Below are 19,760 nucleotides of genomic sequence, written 5' to 3' on the forward strand. Positions count from 1 at the left end.
CAGGGACACATTAACTGGTGTGGTGGTGATCAGGGACACAATAACTGGAGTGGTGGTGATCAGGGACACAATAACTGGAGTGGTGGTGATCAGGGACACAATAACTGGAGTGGAGGTGATCAGGGACACAATAATTGGTGTGGAGGTGATCTGGGACACAATAACTGGTGTGGAGGTGATCAGGGACACAATAACTTGTGTGGAGGTGTTTAGGGACACAATAACTGGTGTGGAGGTGATCGGGGACACAATAATTGGTGTGGAGGTGATCGGGGAAACAATAACTGGTGTGGAGGTGATCGGGGACACAATAACTGGTGTGGAGATGATCGGGGACACAATAACTGGTGAGGAGGTGATCGGGGACACAATAACTGGTGTGGAGATGATCAGGGACACAATAACTGGTGTGGAGGTGATCAGAGACACAATAACTGGTGTGGTGGTGATCGGGGACACAATAACTGGTGTGGTGGTGATCGGGGACACAATAACTGGTGTGGAGGTGATCGGGGACACAATAACTGGTGTGGAGGTGATCAGGGACACAATAACTGGTGTGGAGGTGATCAGGGACACAATAACTGGTGTGGAGGGGATCGAGGACACAATAACTGGTGTGAAGGTGATCGGGGACACAATAACTGGTGTGGAGGTGATCGGGGACACAATAACTGGTATGGAGGTGATCGGGGACACAATAACTGGTGTGGAGATGATCGGGGACACAATAACTGGTGTGGAGGTGATCCGGGACACAATAACTGGTGTGGAGGTGATCCGGGACACAATAACTGGTGTGGAGATGATCAGGGACACAATAACTGGTGTGGAGGTGTTCGGGGACACAATAACTGGTGTGGAGGTGATCGGGGACACAATAACTGGTGTAGAGGTGATCGGGGACACAATAACTGGTGTGGAGGTGATCGGGGACACAATAACTGGTGTGGAGGTGATCGGGGACACAATAAGTGGTGTGGAGGTGATCGGGGACACAATAACTGGTGTGGAGGTGATCGGGGACACAATAACTGGTGTGGAGGTGATCGGGGACACAATAAGTGGTGTGGAGGTGATCGGGGACACAATAACTGGTGTGGAGGTGATCAGGGACACAATAACTGGTGTGGAGGTGATCGGGGACACAATAACTGGTGTGGAGGTGATCGGGGACACAATAACTGGTGTGGAGGTGATCGGGGACACAATAACCTGAAGGGGTTAATATACAAATTATAAATGTTCGGGCATCGCTTACTCTATGGACAAAATATTTGAATCCACAACACGATAGTTCTAATAAAACTTTCTGATAAAGTGTCAGACAACTCTTGGAGTAACTTGGCAGCACTTAGAAATACCCCGGCTGTAGATGACTAGGTGTGCTGGGCTCTGTAGTTCCACAGAGGTTGTGGTGCCTGTGAACCAATAGATGCCTCTATAGCAGTAAATGGGGAATACCACCAGGGTCCCGGTCACAGATACTAAGGTGAATGGCTGGACTTCTTTTTGATAAAATTGCCCCTCCCCCCACTCCAGGTTCATCATCTCATCCCCCCAATATCCAGTCCCTTTCAGACTCCTATTGTGAGACTCATCATAGTGTCTCTGGAGGGGCGCTGATCATTCCTGTGTAAAATCTTACAGAAATCTTCCCTAATCCCAACCTTTAATTATCATTTCATTCCCCCACATACAATGTCTGGAACCGACATTTACTGACATCAATAACTCCCCTCGTGGTACAGACCAGAAATTCCCTCATTGTAATATACGGGGTTATTCTACATTTCCACACTATATATGTGTGTATCATCATCTGCTGGAGATAAAAGACATCACAGTGACTATGGAGGAAGAGGACGGACATGACGGGGGGGTTACTGGGTGTAAATAGAAAATAAGATCTTATTACCTCCTCTGCTGCTTCATCCAGCAAAGTCTCCTCTTTTCCTCCTGACTCACCTCTCACCCGGAACTTCCTGTCTGTCTCTGACATCACTTCCTGTCTTCCTGTCTGGGTAGAAGTGAGATCACCATCTTGTGGAGATCAGAGGAACTGCAGCCCCGAGAAACATCTGGTAGTGTGAACACGGCCTTGTGCTGTGTGTGTATGTACTGTATATCCTTATAGATGGGTCATCTCCACTCCCACCAAGGGGGATAGAAATATATTACTGCTCGGGGGGGAGACATTTTGGCCCCTTTGATTTTGCAGTAAAATTGATTGCAGATTTAGTCATGTAGAACATCTGTTATATGGATACAAAGAACCCCAGCCGAGAGTAAAGGGTGGAAATGGCTCCTGATCCCCAGATTTGGGCAATGATGTCACCAATATAAATAGAATAAAACCCGCGCTATGTGTAACAACTCAAATACCTACAAAAATAACTTATACCGGACTGCTGCTGTAACAAAGGTAAGTATTCCCTTTATCAACTAGAAGAGCATTATGTGTCACAGCGCTGTCCTATTGTGTGTGCACATAAATCATCACAAATACACTAAAATATGTGGAGACATTCATATATAAAGTGCTAGGGGCTCAAATAATATTCTCTGCAGATCTACTGCTTCCACTTTACACCTACTTCATTCATCTTATGGTGTTTATCAATAAATGAAGTAAACTGATCCATGTGCAAATTCATATACAACATAAAGTGCTTTGTGCTCAAGATGCTGTTCTCTGCAGATCCACTGCTTCCACTTTGCACCTACTTCTTTAATCTTACAATATTTGCTGCTATATTAAATAAACTAAAAACCTGTGCAAATTCATGTAAACATACAATATTTTATACTTAATATAGTGTTCTCTGCAAGCCCACTGCTTCCACTTTGCATCTACTTCAATAAACTTATTTTGTTCTGAAAAATCCACCAATCAATGAAAAGTTGATAAGGTGTAATGTTCTCGGTGCTCCAAACTGTGCCAGCTGTAGTGTAGCCACGCCTTCTTCCACCTCTTACACACATGATGGTGAGGGCGCCCCCTTAGTAGTGCTTCCCCACTCACCAGAGCAATATGACTCCCAGCTTTTCATCTACCAGAGTCACCAACATCCTTCACACTCTCCTCACCTCCGATGGCAAAGGAACTGGATCCTCCTCGCTCACTCCTGAGAGTCTGCTGAGCTTTCTGTCATCTCCCTCCTAGACTCCGCCTCCTCTGACCGCTGTTCCAGCAGGAGCTCCGCCTCTTCATACACACTCAGGGCTCCGCCTCTTCATACACACTCAGAGCTCCGCCTCTTCATACACACTCAGAGCTCCACCTCTTCATACACACTCAGAGCTCCGCCTCTTCATACACACTCAGAGCTCCACCTCTTCATACACACTCAGAGCTCCACCTCTTCATACACACTCAGGGCTCCGCCTCTTCATACACACTCAGAGCTCCGCCTCTTCATACACACTCAGAGCTCCTCCTCTTCATACACACTCAGAGCTCCGCCCCTTCATACACACTCAGAGCTCCGCCTCCTCATACACACTCAGAGCTCCACCTCTTCATACACACTCAGAGCTCCGCCTCTTCATACACACTCAGAGCTCCGCCTCTTCATACACACTCAGAGCTCCGCCTCTTCACACACACTCAGAGCTCCGCCTCTTCATACACACTCAGAGCTCCGCCTCTTCATACACACTCAGTGCTCCTCCTCTTCATACACACTCAGAGCTCCGCCTCTTCATACACACTCAGAGCTCCGCCTCTTCATACACACTCAGAGCTCCGCCTCTTCATATACACTGAGCTCCGCCCCTTCATACACACTCAGAGCTCCGCCTCTTCATACACACTCAGAGCTCCGCCTCTTCATACACACTCAGAGCTCCGCCTCTTCATACACACTCAGAGCTCCGCCTCTTCATACATTCTCAGAGCTCCGCCTCTTCATACACACTCAGAGCTCTGCCTCTTCATACACACTCAGAGCTCCGCCTCTTCATACACACTCAGAGCTCCGCCTCTTCATACACACTCAGAGCTCCGCCTCTACATACACACTCAGAGCTCCGCCTCTTCATACACACTCAGAGCTCCGCCTCTTCATACACACTCAGAGCTCCGCCTCTTCATACACACTCAGGCAGGAGAGAAAGGGGAAGGATATACATAGTTACATAGTTAGTCGGGTTGAAAAAAAGACACAAGTCCATCTAGTTCAACCATAAAAAAAAAATTATAAATAAAAAATATCATACAATCCCATATACCCACAGTTGATCCAGAGGAAGGCGAAAAAAAACAGAAAAGCATGATCCAATTTGCTACAGCAGGGGAAAAAATTCCTTCCTGATCCCCCGAGAGGTAATCAGATTTTCCCTGGATCAACTTTGCCTATAAATGTCAGTACCCAGTTATATTCTCTACATTTAGGAAATAATCCAGGCCTTTCTTAAAGCAATCTACTGAGCCGGCCAGAACCACCTCTGGAGGGAGTCTATTCCACATTTTCACAGCTCTTACTGTGAAGAAACCTTTCCTTATTTGAAGATGAAATCTCTTTTCCTCTAGATGTAAAGAGTGCCCCCGTGTCCTCAGTGTTGACCGTAAAGTGAATAACTCAACACCAAGATCGCTATATGGCCCCCTTATATATTTATACATGTTGATCATATCCCCCCTTATTCTCCTCTTCTCAAGAGTGAATAAATTCAGTTTCTCTAATCTTTCCTCATTGCTGAGCTCCCCCATGCCTCTCATCAGTTTGGTTGCCCTTCTCTGCACTTTCTCCAGCTCCCTGATATCCTTTTTGAGAACTGGTGCCCAAAACTGAACTGAATATTCCAGATGAGGTCTTAGTAATGATTTGTACAGATGATCTCTCTCTCTCTGGAGTCCATACCTCTCTTAATACAAGAAAGGACTTTCCTCTCTTTGGAAACCGCAGCTTGGCATTGTATGTTATTATTGAGCTTATGATCTACCAAAACCCCCCCAGATCCTTCTCCACCATGGATTCCCCCAGTTGTACTCCCCCCTAGTATGTATGATGCATATTCTTAGCCCCCAAGTGCAGAACTTTACATTTCTCAACATTAAACCTCATCTGCCACATAGTCGCCCAATCAGACAGAGCATTGAGGTCGGCTTGTAAGTTGGAGACATCCTGTAAGGAAGTTATTCCACTGCATAGCTTGGTGTCATCTGCAAAGACTGAAATGGTACTTTTAATCCCAGACCCCATATCATTTATAAAGATATTAAATAGTAAGGGTCCTAGCACCGAACCTTGGGGTACACCACTGATAACCCTAGACCATTCAGCGTAAGAATCATTAACCACTATTGTATGTATACAGTACATACAAACACAGGACAAGGCTATGTCCACACTTCAAGACTTTTCTTAGGGCTGCAGTTCCTCTGAGCTCCACAAGGTGGTGATCTCACCTCTATCCAGACAAGACATCCCTATGGAATACAGACAGGAAGTGATGTCAGATACAGACAGGAAGTGATGTCTGGTAAAGACAGGACATCCCATTTGATAAGACGTAGAGAGAAGACATTGCTGGATCTGGCGGCAGAGGAGGTAATATGTAGATTAACCCCTTCAGGGGGATCAGATGATGAATTTTATATCTTCCTTCCAAATCTGGCCATACATGGTTCAGTTTTATCGTTCATCCAGCGGGATGAGAGGAAAAAACTGAAGTGATTCCCCCATCCACACATTGGAGGGGGATGGGGGAATCCTCCCCGCTGCACTATTGTATTCTGACAATGGGGGGCGCTCCTCCGCTCTCAGAATACACAGATCAGTGATGAAGCTATTGGCTGCAGCCGCTGATCGAGTGACTTTTATCTGGTAGTGACCACACATGGATGGAAATGTGACCGATCCCTGCTGAACCAGCTGAATTTCCATGTCTCTATGATCACCATAAGTGACTTCCTCCCCTCCCCCTCATCTCCTTCATTATGTAAGTCATGCTGAGATAATCTCCCATTGGCTGAGCAATATTCTCATTTGTCTCTGAGCTCCTTCTTGCTATTCCTCGTCCTGCCTGTTGTTTCCTTGGATTGATTTTCTGTGTAGTGACCCCGGCTTCATCTCTTGGATGCGCTCGTCTGTTGCTTGTCCTGACCTTTATCCTGATTCCTGGATCTCCTCCTCATCTCTCCTCCATATCCTCTTACACAGCTTTTCTCCACACCTGCAGTGATCCTGGGGGGTGGAAACTTGGCACCAGAACTCAGCAAAATCCATCCCCACCATTAGGGGCTCTGGAGAAAATTGTCTGCTATTTACAATCTGTTCCTCCGCACGTCACCTGATCACATGAGAGCTTACTTTCACAGATTCCTGACAGATTTCTGTATGATAAAGGTCAAAGTTCACTCTTCAGTTCAGGAGAGGTAGGACACACCCAGGATCAATGATTTGGTTTGCACAGGAGCCTCAAATAGAGGACCCCTCAAATCTCCCCATCCAAATGTCCCTCCATCCAGAGTCTATATGTCCTATGACATCACACTGACCTCACAGCTCCTCCTCCCAATGTCCCTCCATCCAGAGTCTATATGTCCTATGACATCACACTGACCTCACAGCTCTTCCTCCCAATGTCCCTCCATCCAGAGTCTATATGTCCTATGACATCACACTGACCTCACAGCTCCTCCTCCCAATGTCCCTCCATCCAGAGTCTATATGTCCTATGACATCACACTGACCTCACAGCTCCTCCTCCCAATGTCCCTCCAGCCAGCTCTTTTTCTTTTTCTGATACTCTTAGGATGTGGGCGGACCCTTGGCATCCTCATTAGTGGGACTGTTGGTCCTGCATTGTATGTAATGATGCCAGAATGTCTGCAACAATTGTTTAACTCTTCAGTGTGGGGTCCTGTGTGGGTAAATTATACCTCAGTAGTAAAGTAGAGTTTTAATAAAATGGAAAGCTGAATGATAAGGTGAGGAGGATTCTGGGAATATCATTTGATTTTACTATTTGTGATCAGATCTAGAGTTTTCCTCCTGTGAAGTCTGGAGATCATATGACATCACATTGCCTCCACCTCCCTCCCTGATAGAATAGAGAAATACAAAGAAGATTCTAGAAGTCACCAGAGAGATCATGGAGGAGAGGTGAGCGGTGCTGGGAATTCTGGGACATTATCCAGTAACAGACAAGGGATGTGTCTGGATGGTGACTGTATCATTGTGTGTGTCAGGTTCCTATAAGGTGTCAGGATGTCACTGTCTATTTCCCCATGGAGGAGTGGGAGTATTTAGAAGGACACAAGGATCTCTACAAGGACGTCATGATGGACAATCAGCCGCCCCTCACATCACCGGGTAAGAGGAGACTTTATTGTAAAGGAGAGAGCAGTACAGAGGGTCCACCTAGATCCCCCATCATCTGATAAACACATAGAAACAATGTATTCAGTCAGTGTGTGTGTTTCCTACAGATGGATCCAGTAATGGGAACCCACCAGAGAGATGTCCCCATCCTCTGTATTCCCAGGATTCCAAACAGGAAGGTCACACCATCCCTCACCATCATCAGGTAGATGAGGAACAATCACTGATAGTATCATTAGGATCTGTACATTATCTGCATTGTTACCATTGATGTCATTTTTATTATATATTCAGAGTGGAAACCTTAGAGAGTCTAAAGTTGAGGTTAAAGAAGAGATAAAAGAGGAGGATGATGAGGATGGGGTGATGGAGGAGTCAGAGTTTCTAAAAGAACACAAAGATCTGTACCAGGACACCATGGTGGAGTCATCCAGCTACAGAAACCCACCAGAGAGATGTCCCCGTCCTCTGTATTCCCGGGATTCCACACAGGAAGGTCACACCATCCCTCACCATCATCAGGTAGATGATTGACAATTATTGGTAGTTCTGATTTATACTCAGCATGTTTGTTACAATTAATGTTTTATTATATCTTTCAGAGTGGAAAATGGGATGATAATATTGTTGTTAAAGAAGAGTATAAAGAGGAGGATGAGGAGTATGGAGTGATGGAGGAGTTTTCAGAAGGACACAAGGATATGATGGAGCCACCTAATACCAGGAACCCACCAGAGAGATGTCCCCGTCCTCTGTATTCCCGGGATTCCACACAGGAAGATCACACCATCCCTCACCATCATCAGGTAGATGAGGAACAATCACTTAAAGTATCATTAGGATCTATACATTGTCTGCATTGTTACAATTGATGTAACTTACTATATATTCAGAGTGGAAACCTGAGAGATTCTAAAGTTGAGGTGAAAGAAGAAGAAGAGACTTATGTGAGCGATGATCAGCAGTCTATGGAGGAGGATGAAATAATGAGGCTAATTCTAGAGGAGGACACTCCTACAGAGATCAGCACAGGTGGGTCATTAACACTAAATACATTCCTCCACCCATACTGCTCACTGATTGGTCCAGAGTAGGGCGGGGACTGGGTGATATCAGCCTGTAATCCCCTGGTCACTTTCCTGAGCTGTGTTCCCTGTCCTGTATTCCTGTATTTCTCTCAGATAATCTCCCTTCTCTGTGCTGCAGACACAATTTATGTATCTAGACTGGATTTATGGAGATTCTGGGGTTCAGCTGGCAGTAAAATGTTTATTTTCATCATAGGCGTTACTAGACCTGGGCACCTGGGGTATGTGTTTTGGGTCTTCCGCCCCATACCAGAGTATAGCAAGATGTCCGACAGAACAATTCTCCCAGGATTACTTGTTCTGTTGTCTGCTGGCTGTGCCGGGTGGAGGGATATGTCTGTATAGTCTCAGACCCAAGTCACTGAGTGCAGTCTCAGGAGATGGGAGGCAGTGGTGTGGGACCTCTGCAACTTGTCTCATGTGAACATTTAATCTTCCACTGATTACTGAATACCAATATTATGAGTCCTGACCCTTACACTGTATAATTTTATATTGTACATTACATACTCCTGACCCCTGCACTATATACTCTATGTTGTACATTACATTATTCTTATACAGTAAAACCTTGGTTTGCGAGCATAATTCGTTCCAGAAACATACTTGTAATCCAAAGCACTCTTGCATCAAAACATATTTTCCCATAAGAAATAATAGAAAATCAAATGATTCATTCCACAACCATTTTTTCATAAATCCTTCAGTTTATAGTCCATATAAAAAGATTATAGCAATGTGACCAGGTTGTGTAACCATAAAATGTCCACCACAAATGGAAGCCTCCACAAGGGGATTAGAAGCACAATCCAGCAGGAGCTACAGAGTATAAAAGTGAAGAGACGTCTCTAAGTGTAGCAATACGGTTACATTTAATGAAGGTACAACATTTAGCAACTCACATGGTTGGTAAATAAAACAGACACATCTAAGTATGGAGGCATCCGGGGTAAAGCTGTCCACATAGACCATCCCCTGTACCGCCGGCTCTCACCGCTGTCAATCTGCAATCGTGATCGGGAAGACTACCCTGCAGTAGAGCGATCTGAAAGCGAGGCTTGAGCCGCTCATGGAGTGCATTGTGGAAGAGATGATGTCGATGGCGGTGAGGAGGACGGTCTATGTGGACAGTTTTACCCCGGATGCCTCCATACTTAGATGTGCCTCTTTTAATCATCATCCACGTGAGTTGCTAAATGTTGTACCTTCATTAAATGTAACCATATTACTACACTTAGAGACGCCTCTCTTTTTTATACTCAGTTGTGATATGACACTACTTGACTTGTATATCAAGACATCGCTTGTATATCAAGTCAAAATGTATTTAAAAATTTTGCTTGTCTTGCAAAACGCTCTCAAACCAAGTTACTCTCAAACCCAGGTTTTACTGTACTATGAAATCCTAACTGTTGTATCCTATATAATAAGTTGTACATTATATAGGGATGAGCTTTATGTTCGGGGCGAACAATTTGGGGTGTTTGCGGCAAATTCGAAAGCCGTGGAACACCCTTTAAAAGTCTATGTGAGAAATCAAAAGTGATCATTTTAAAGGTTAATATGCAAGTTATTGTCATAAAAAGGGTTTGGGGACCCGGGTCCTGCCCCAGGGGACATGGATCAATGCAAAAAAAGTTTTAAAAACGGCCGTTTTTTCGGGAGCAGTGATTTTAATAATGCTTAAAGTGAAACAATAATCCTTTACATTTTGTACCTGGGGGGGTGTCTATAGTATGCCTGTAAAGTGGCGCATGTTTCCCGTGTTTACTACAGTCCGAGAGCAAAATGACATTTGTAAAGGAATAAAAAGTAATTTAAAACTACTCGCGGCTATAATGAATTGTAGGGTCTCGGCAATACACATAAAAGTCATAAAACGGCATGGGATTACCCCACAGTCCATTACCAGTCCCTCTGGGTCTGGTAAGAATATTAAGGGAACCCCGAACCAAAATTTAAAAAACAATTGCGTGGGGGTCCTCCTCAAAATCCATACCAGACCCTTCAGGTCTGGTATGGATTTTAAGGGGAACCCCGTGCCAAAATTTTAAAAAAAATGGCGTGGGGGGGTCCCCCCAAAAATCCATACCAGACCCTTATCCGAGAACGCAACCTGGCAGACCGCAGAAAAAGAGGGGGGACGAGAGAGCGCCCCCCCTCCTGAACTGTACCAGGCCACATGCCCTCAACATGGGGAGGGTGCTTTGGGGTAGCGGCCCTCCCAAAGCACCTTGTCCCCATGTTGATGGGGACAAGGGCCTTATCCCCACAACCCTTGCCCGTTGGTTGTGGAGGTCTGCGGGCGGGGGGCTTATCGGAATCTGGAAGCCCCCTTTAACAAGGGGACCCCCAGATGCTGGTCTCCCCCCCTGTGTGAAATGGCAACTGGGTACAAATGTACTCCTACCATTTCACAAAAAAGGTGTAAAAAAGACAAGACACGGCTTGGTACAAGTCCTTTATTAAAAAATTAAAGTGTCCCACAAAGTCCATTCATCTTATTCTTCTCTCGCTCCGACGGACCGAAAAAAAAAACAACTGCACGCCGCCATAATGACTGGCCTCTCAGGTGACAGCTTTTATAACTGAGGGCGGGGGCCACACGATGACGTTGCTGGGTGACCCCGCCCCCTCTGATGCATCCCTATAGCTTCCCCGTAGCGTCAGAGGGGGGCGGGGCCACCCAGTCCACCCCCATCTGACGCATGGGGACATCCCTATGGCCCCGCCCCCTCTGACGCTACGGGGAAGCCATAGGGATGTCCCCGTGCGTCAGAGAGGCGGGGTCAACTGGCGACGTCATCATGTGGCCCCGCCCTCAGTTATAAAAGAGCTGTCACCTGAGATGCCGGTCATTACGGCGCGTGCCACCCATGAAGGCAGATCGGTGGCGATGTGCGGCTTTTTTATTCTTTCGACAACTACCTGGCAAGGGTTGTGGGGATGAGGCCCTCGTCCCCATCAACATGGGGACAAGGTGCTTTGGGGAGGCCGCTACCCCAAAGCACCCTCCCCATGTTGAGGGCATGTGCCCTGGTACGGTTCAGGAGGGGGGACGCTCTTTTGTCCCCCCTTTTTTCCTGCGGTCTGCCAAGTTGCGTGTTCGAAAAAGGGTCTGGTGTGGATTTTTAGGGGGACCCCCACGCCATTTTTTTTTTTTTTTTTAATTTTGGCGCGGGGTTCCCCTTAAAATCCATACCAGACCTGAAGGGCCTGGTATGGATTTGAGGGGGACCCCCACGCCATTTTTTTTTTTAAATTTTGGTTCGGGGTTCCCCTTAATATTCATACCAGACCCAAAGGGCCTGGTAATGGACTGTGGGGAATCCCATGCCGTTTTTTTCAATGACTTTTATGTGCATTGCTTAGACCCGACAATTCATTTTAGCCGCAAGTAATTTTAAATGACTTTTATTCCTTTACAAATGTCATTTTGCTCTCGGACTGTTCTAAACACGGGAAACATGCGCCAATTTACATGCATACTATAGACACCCCCCAGGTATGAAATTTAAAGGAATATTTCACTTTTATTGTTTCACTTTAAGCATTATTAAAATCACTGCTCCCGAAAAAAATTTCAGTTTTTAAAACTTTTTTTGCATTGATCCATGTCCCCTGGGGCAGGACCCGGGTCCCCAAACACTTTTTATGACAATAACTTGTATATAAGCCTTTACAATTAGCACTTTTGATTATTCATGTTCATGTCCCATAGACCTTAATGGTGTTCGAACAAATTTTTTGCCTGTTCGCATGTTCTGCTGCGAACCGAACCGGGGGTGTTCGGCTCATCCCTATACATAGGCCTTTCCTCTTTTGCACCCATTTCCTACCAGCTGGACATTTTATATTTGATGATTTGATTGGAGCACAGACTTTTACATGTTGATAATAATGTGATAAAATCCTCAAACTTTGGAGCCTTAAACAGAAAGTGATAATGAAGGAGGAGCCAAAAACCCAATGATGGTGGTCTTCAGGATCACTCCAGTCTTAATCTTGGTTGTTCTCCCCCCATCCTCACTCTCTGACCTCATGTGGGGCTCAGTCAGGACTTCTTGTGTTGGGAAGATGGCAATAAGTAATAGAGGGGGGGACACTCATCCTATAATCCCCTCATCACTGTCACTCCTATAAAAGACAGTTCTCGTTGTTTTCTCACTCTCTGACTAAGGTTCATAAATAAAGAAATTAACTAGTAGGAGATTCAGAGATGTAGGGCTGAAACAACTAATCAATTATGAAAATAATTGCCAACTTTCTAAATCGATTAGTTGGTCAGTCGATTAATTGGCTTGCATAAAGAATGTGTTATTTCTTTACATATTAGAAAATATAGCTCCGTACACCATCCATACATGTCGGTAAATGCCTGAGAACTTGAATGGGTGAGGAGCAATACCTCATGGGACATGTAGTCTTGGGCAAGAGAAGGAAGCAAGTGATTCTAAAGGCAGACCTTTACCTTCTTATAGGAGAACTCTATACTATGCTTTGTGGCTTCCTATATGGGAACTCTATACTATACTTTGTAGCTTCCTATAGGGAAACTCTATACTATACTTTGCGGCTTCCTATAGAGGAACTCTATACTATTAACTCTTAGACTATTAACTATAACTCTACTTCAACAAACTAGCTTCTGTCAAATACCCTTTCCTCTCCAAATCCCTTAATCTATTTGCTATTACTGAAACCTGGCTCCAAAAATTCAACGCTACCTCTCCATCTGCCCTGTCCCACAGTGGCCTCCTCTGGACTCACTCCACCAGACCCAGTGGACGAAAAGGAGGTGGCGTCGGACTTCTCCTCTCCCCACAATGCACCTTCCAAGTTCTTCCCACACCTCCCTCTCTTTCCCCCTGCTCTTTCTAAGTGCACTGCATTCGTCTTTTCTCTCCAGCTTGTCTGAGGGTCGCAGTCATTTATCGGCCTCCTGGATCAGTGTTACGCTTTCTGGATGAGTTCTCTGCATGGCTACCCTATTTTCTCTCCTCTGAAGTACCTGCCATCATCCCTGTCCTGCCCAGGCCTAACCACTTCCATCTACAACAACATGTATGGATGTCACACCACTTCCTTAAACTCAATCTTTCTAAAACTGAGCTTGTTCTATTTCCTCCTTACCGGTCCCCCCATGACTTTACCATTAAGATCAACAACACAACCATTGGTCCCTCCACACATGCCAGGGTGCTGGGTGTAATCCTTGACTCTGACCTCTCCTTCAGCCCCACATCTAATCACTGGCTAAATCCTGCCGCCTTAACCTCTGCAACATTTCCAGAATTCGATCCTTCCTGACTAATGACACCACAAAGCAACTTATTCACTCCTTGATTATTTCCCTCCTTGACTACTGCAACTCTCTCCTTAATGCCCTACCCTTAAGCAGTCTATCCCCCTTCAGTCTATTATGAATGCTGCTGCTAGAATAATACACCTCACTAATCGATCCGTGACTGCTGCTCCTCTCTGCCAATCCCTTCACTGGCTTCCCCTACCCCACTGTGTAAAATTTCAAATACTAACCACAACATACAAGGCCATCCACAACATCGCCCCCATCTACATCACCAACCTCAAATTATTTGTACATTCGATGAATGGACGAGTGTAGTTTGAAAATTCCACTTGCTTTTAACATTCATTTTAAAAATGAATGTAACTTCTGAGAAAACCACATACACTATTTGAAAATGTGTTCAATGGAGAAAAGTTTTCTGTTCTGCTCCTTCGAATTTTCCCATCACCGTGGTGGAAAATGGACGCCGATTTGACTCCACTAATGGTTAGAAAATTGGATGAATGTTTTTTTTTTTAAAGAAAAATGAGTTTGTGTACGGCCAGCATAAGTGACATCAGGTGCAGGGAGCTTGTACCCACCTACCTGTCTATGACAAGGGAGTCTGTCATCCATCATATTATATTACACTCCTGTCTGATCATCTGCAAAACAGAGTTTTACATCTTTTTAAAATTTTAATAATGTTGATCTCTGATTCTGATATGTAGCAGATTCTCCCTCTAATAATACATCTATCTGTCTGTTATTCTCAAATATCCAACTATATATCTGGATATTTATATTTACCACTGCATATAGAGATTCAAGAATATTAACTACATTATACACCAACCTTTTTTCCCCTGTTTGTCTTTCAGGACAGCCACCATAGAGAGACCTTGGCTCCTCCCATCTCAGGAAACGCCGCCTTATATTGCAAGATTTAATCCGCACCGTCCCCTCAGTTCTGATGTTTCCTCCAGTGGGGAGACACCGATAAGGGACCGAGGATGAACACCCAGGGAGGCTGAGGCCGATTGTTTCCTGAGGGGGAGACGAGGGTCTCTCTCTCTCTTTCTTCCTCCCTGCAGTCTGGTAGGCTAGGGAGCCTGGAAGGTACCTGGTTGACTGCATCTTGCTGGGCTGGTGCGGCCTTGTTTCTGCTGTGGGGACAGCGCACTGAGACAGGAGAGACCACTGATCCTCAGCGGGAAATATCGGAAGTGGAGACTTCACAAGAAACTCCTCAAGACTCTAGCACAAGCCACTCAAAGGTAAGAGGAACCCTGGGGTGGTGTTCTCTTACCCTGTCCTGGAAGCTACACGGGTGTTTGTCCCCCTTGGTGGTTGTGGGGGGGAATGGAGGCGTGCATCTGGGACCCTGGTGGTGGTTTGTCCTGGGGAGGGCACCCCTGGAGGTCCTCTGTGTTAAGCGCTGGTGGTCAGTGCAGGCATTTATGGCTGCTCTCTCTTTTGGGTCTGTATTTCAGAGCAAGGCCACGGATAAAGTCAAGGCGCCCCACAACTCCAAGAAGAAATGTCCTTCATGCAGAGCCATGATGGGGGGAATCTTGGACCAAGGCACTCTGTAAGGAGTGCATTGAGGGGTTAGTGAGGGAGCAGTCAGCGGAACAATGTACGGACCTAGCAGCATCTGTCAAGGAGCTTTCTAGCACCGTCTAGTCTTTTAAGACACTCTTTTCTAGCTTTGAGATGCCGCAGCCCCAGGTTAATTCCCCACCAGCACAGCAGAACATTGCACCAAGCTCAGCGGATGCTCCCTCCATGAGTGGAGAAAGGCCAGGGGGCTCCAGAGAGGAAATTAAGGAAGAGCCAGACAGCAACTCTTCAGACTCCCAAGGGGAGTCAGAGGAAGAGGGGGTGGGTGGGGAATACACAGGAACCTCTCGCTACAAACATTCCCTAGAGGAAGTGGAGGAGCTCTTAGGAGCTATTCATACCACTTTAGGAATCTAGGAGGAAAAGGGGATGCTGTCACTCCACGACCAGATGTACAAGGGCCTTGGGGAGCACAAAAAGAGTGTTTCCGGTCCATGACGTCTTGGTCGATGCCATCAAGCAAAAGTGGCAAGACCCCGAAAGGAAACCTTTCTTTTCAAGGGCTCTGAAATGCAGGTTTGCCTTTGCGGAATAGGATGCACTAGTCTGGAATAAATCGCCTAAACTAGATGCAGACTTTTCACAGGTCTCCAGGCATACTGACCCAGCCTTTGAGGACATGGGAGCGCTTTTGGACCCCATGGACAAGAGGACGGACTTGCTCTTGAAGAAATCCTGGGACTCATCACTGGGAAACCTCAAGCCCGCCATGGTGGCCACAGAGGTGGCCCGCAACATGGAATATTGGTTGACACAGATTAGGGTGCACATTGAAGAAGGAACGCCAAAAGAAACGATCCTGACTTCTTTCCCCATGCTCCTTAAAAGGGTGGCATACATTGCGGACGCCTCGGACCAGATAGTCATTAAGAAGTGATTAAAAAAAAAATGTCCAAATGTTTTTATTATATATTATTTCATGCACAGTAATGCCTTTTTTTTGGGTGGAACTCCACTTTAAGGCACATTTCACCAGGGCAATGGCGACTTCTTAAGCAGAGTGGACTGGTGCTTCTCCAGAGCAGATCTGTAGAGCTGCACCGTGGTCCAGCTTTGCCATCTTCGTGAAGCACTACCAGGCCTTTAGGCATAAAATGCTGCAGGCAGTAGTCCCACCTTAAGGTAAGGTGCTCCTTTATCCTCTCTATGGTGGCTGTCCTGAAAGACGAACAGGGGAAAAATGGAGTTACTTGCAGGAAACATCCTTTTCCTGGAGTCTTTCAGGACAGCATCGGTACCCACCCAAATTGTTGGCTATCCCTGAGAGCTCATCACATGAGACTGTCAGGTAAGATAAAGGTTAGTATGACGTATTCTTGTGTCTCCCCAGCTGGCCGGAAGTACTCTTAAAGAACTGAGGGGACGGTGAGGCTTAAATCTTGCAGTATAAGGCGGTGATTCCTGAGATGGGAGGAGCCAAGGTCTCTCTATGGTGGCTGTCCTGGAAAAGGATGTTACTGGTAAGCGTAACTCTGTTTTTTGAGGTTTTTATCCAATCAATTAATCAAAACAATAATCGGCAAACGAATCAATTCTGAAAATAATCATTAGTTGCCGCCCTACAGAGGACCCATTTACTAGTTACCTTGAGGGGGGAATTGTAAGATCCTCAGAGACAAAGCTGCCTGATGTGGGCGGAGTCCTGGTTTAGGGGAACCAATCTGCTCATGTCTAGTAGTAATCTTTTTATTTGTATTTTAGTAGATGGACGGGAGATGAGGAAAACCTCAGAGGATTGTCTCACTTTGTCTCCAGACTGTAAAGTAGAAGATGAGGACATCACACAGTATAGTCCAGGAGAAAACCCGACTACCTCAAATGTCCATCCGGCACCACACAGTGTAGATGGGCCATCGTATTCCTCTTATCCTGAGGAACCTCAGACTGTGAGGGACGGTGCTGTCCTTCCAACAGATAAGAGATTTTCCTGTACTGAGTGTGGGAAGTGTTTCCCTTCTAAATCCAGTCTTAATAGGCATAAAAAAACTCACATGGCAGGGAAGCCGTATTCCTGTTCTGAGTGCGGGAAATGTTTTTCAGATAAGTCCAATCTTTACAGACATAAGAGATTGCACCCAGGGGAGAGGCCATATTCCTGTTCTGAGTGTGGGAAATGTTTTTTAAAAAAATCACATCTTGTCACTCATGAAAGGTATCACACAGGGAAGAAGCCATTTTCCTGTTCTGAGTGCGGGAAATGTTTTTTACAGAAGTCCCATCTTTACACACATCAGCGATCTCACACAGGGGAGAAGCCTTATTGCTGCTCTGAGTGCGGGAAATGTTTTTCACGGAAGTCCCATCTTTACAGACATCAGAGATCTCACACAGGGGAGAAGCCGTTTTTCTGTCCTGAGTGTGGGAAAAGTTTTTCACAGAAATCCAGCCTTGACATACATCAGACATTGCACACAGGGGAGAAGTCACATTCCTGCCCTGAGTGTGGGAAATGTTTTTCACGGAAGTCCCATCTTTACAGACATCAGAGGTCTCACACGGGGGCGAAGCCATATTCCTGTACTGAGTGTGGGAAATGTTTTTCACAGAAGTCCCATCTTTATAAACATCAGAGATCTCACATGGGGGAGAAGCCTTTTTCCTGTCCTGAATGCGGGAAATGTTTTTCAGATGAGGCCAATCTTTCCAGACATCAGAGATCTCACACAGGGGAGAAGTCGTATTCCTGTCCTGAGTGTGAGAAATGTTTTTCACGGAAGTCCCATCTTTCCAGACATCAGAGATCTCACATGGTGTATTAGTGCCTTGAATGTTGCTGGACATCACAGCTCTCATGTGGGGAAGAAGCACACCCTGATATACACCTCATATATACTCCATGGCTGATCTTCATCATGTAAGAAACAGTTGATAAGGAGATCAGAGATCACCAAAGACATGGATGAAGTGTTGTACCGTGTTGGCCATTGATAGCAGGAGAAAAATAAAAATGGAGTCATTACGGCTCCATCATTCATTATGTAGTGCGCACCTGTAATGGTGACAAGATAACCCCATTGGTCTTTCTTGGGATGTCATCCTTGTAGTCTAACCATCTTCCTTAATGTCTTCAACTCTGCCTTTTCTCCACCTAAGAGATGTACCCTGCAAATGTTCTCTCATTTGTATTCCTTGACATTTTATATGTTATGCTGTTGTTGTACAACCTTAGAATTTCAATACTACTGTGATTTGTAACCCCACAGTTACATCTTCGATTGAGAGGCAGTCTGTAAGCTCTTATTTAAAAATATAATAAACACTATTGAAACAAAAAAAATTGAGTCATTACCTTTCATTGGCTGAGTACATTTTGTAGTGTAAGCTTTCGCAAACAGTCAAATGATACGCATGTGGCAGTAATGTGATGTTGCAATAATATTATAGCATTATGGACACTAGATAGAGCTACACTTCAGAGTACTAAATTAGTGGAAGTGGTGCTCAGGATGGCCCAAGAAACTTATGGCATTAACTGGGGGGGAGTCAAAGTTCTTTCTCCACTCCCACCTTTTCTGGATGCTGGGGTCACATGCGCATGTAGCACCCTCAAGTGTTCTAGAATGGGAGTGTACATTGTTGTTTAGTGTAGGCAAATTTGGCTTGGCTTGTAGCCAGGTCTGGGTTTATTCTGGGTCCAAGTGAGTGATCCCGGGAGGCTGGAATGACTCATCGGGCAGCATCTCTGATACCTCCCCCTACTTGCTGGAACTTTACAGAAACTTCCAGAAGAATGTGAGGGAGGTTAGGAGGAGCCTTCTGGAGTATTGATGAGGGCCCCAACCAATCCCTGGCGAAATGGACTGGCAGGGGAGGGACCTCTTAAATACTCTGGGTCAGGCCAGCAGGAGCAGTGGAGTTGAGCTATAAGCTGGAGACGAAGCGCTGAGGAGGCTTTCGGTGGGCCCTTGAGGGTAACACCCTAGTCTGGGGTGGTGATATCGGACTTGGGAGCTCAGGTGCAGGAGGGATTCTCTGACAACACAAAGAGGAATCCTGTCCAGTGGCATGGAAGCAGGTGTGAGGACAGCAGGAGCCAACGAGATATCCAGGGAGAAGACAGCTGGGTGGCTGGTGAATGAGAGTGTTATGGAAATGATTAAGAGCTCCAATCGAGCCCAAGGTTATCTGCTGCTGTCTCTAATTTGAAAAGTGTTGATATGCATGCATATAAAAGTAAACACTCTGAGACACGCTCAGCGCTATTACTTGTTTCACTTCTAATTTATTCAAGGCGGTGTTAATGTTTTATACACACAAATACGTCATTGCTATGTTAGTCTAATAGGTACATCTCATTGGTTAAGAAGATAAAGAAGATGGAGAATTTTCATAACGAGGTCTGGCTGATCTTTGGTTTTATCTTGTTCCGCGTTCTTCTGATGTGTGGGATGTAGGGGGTACCCGCCATCTTGAGAAAATATAGGAACA

The 19,760-nt window shown here is 45.6% G+C and overlaps 2 protein-coding genes across 5 annotated transcripts in view; one reads left to right on the plus strand and one right to left on the minus strand.

The window, feature by feature from the left end:
• LOC141121996 (uncharacterized) overlaps positions 1-19,760 on the minus strand; it is a 131,126-nt gene that overhangs the window by 59,353 nt on the left and 52,013 nt on the right. The gene's annotated exons all lie outside the window — the stretch shown is intronic.
• On the plus strand, positions 5,463-18,603 carry LOC141121970 (uncharacterized). Of its 4 annotated transcripts, XM_073611749.1 has the most exons (8): positions 5,463-5,555; positions 6,986-7,112; positions 7,199-7,322; positions 7,439-7,536; positions 7,626-7,853; positions 7,934-8,137; positions 8,225-8,363; positions 17,034-18,603. In XM_073611749.1, exons 3-8 carry the CDS (start codon positions 7,238-7,240, stop codon positions 18,089-18,091), a joined length of 1,812 nt encoding a protein of 603 aa, XP_073467850.1. In that variant the 5' UTR covers positions 5,463-5,555; positions 6,986-7,112; positions 7,199-7,237; the 3' UTR covers positions 18,092-18,603. The 4 variants fall into 4 exon arrangements, with proteins under 4 accessions (XP_073467850.1, XP_073467851.1, XP_073467852.1 ...); XM_073611750.1 differs by lacking the exon at positions 7,934-8,137; XM_073611751.1 differs by lacking the exon at positions 7,626-7,853.

Source organism: Aquarana catesbeiana, unplaced genomic scaffold (assembly GCF_042186555.1).
Source record: "Aquarana catesbeiana isolate 2022-GZ unplaced genomic scaffold, ASM4218655v1 unanchor236, whole genome shotgun sequence".
Lineage (NCBI taxonomy): Eukaryota > Metazoa > Chordata > Amphibia > Anura > Ranidae > Aquarana > Aquarana catesbeiana.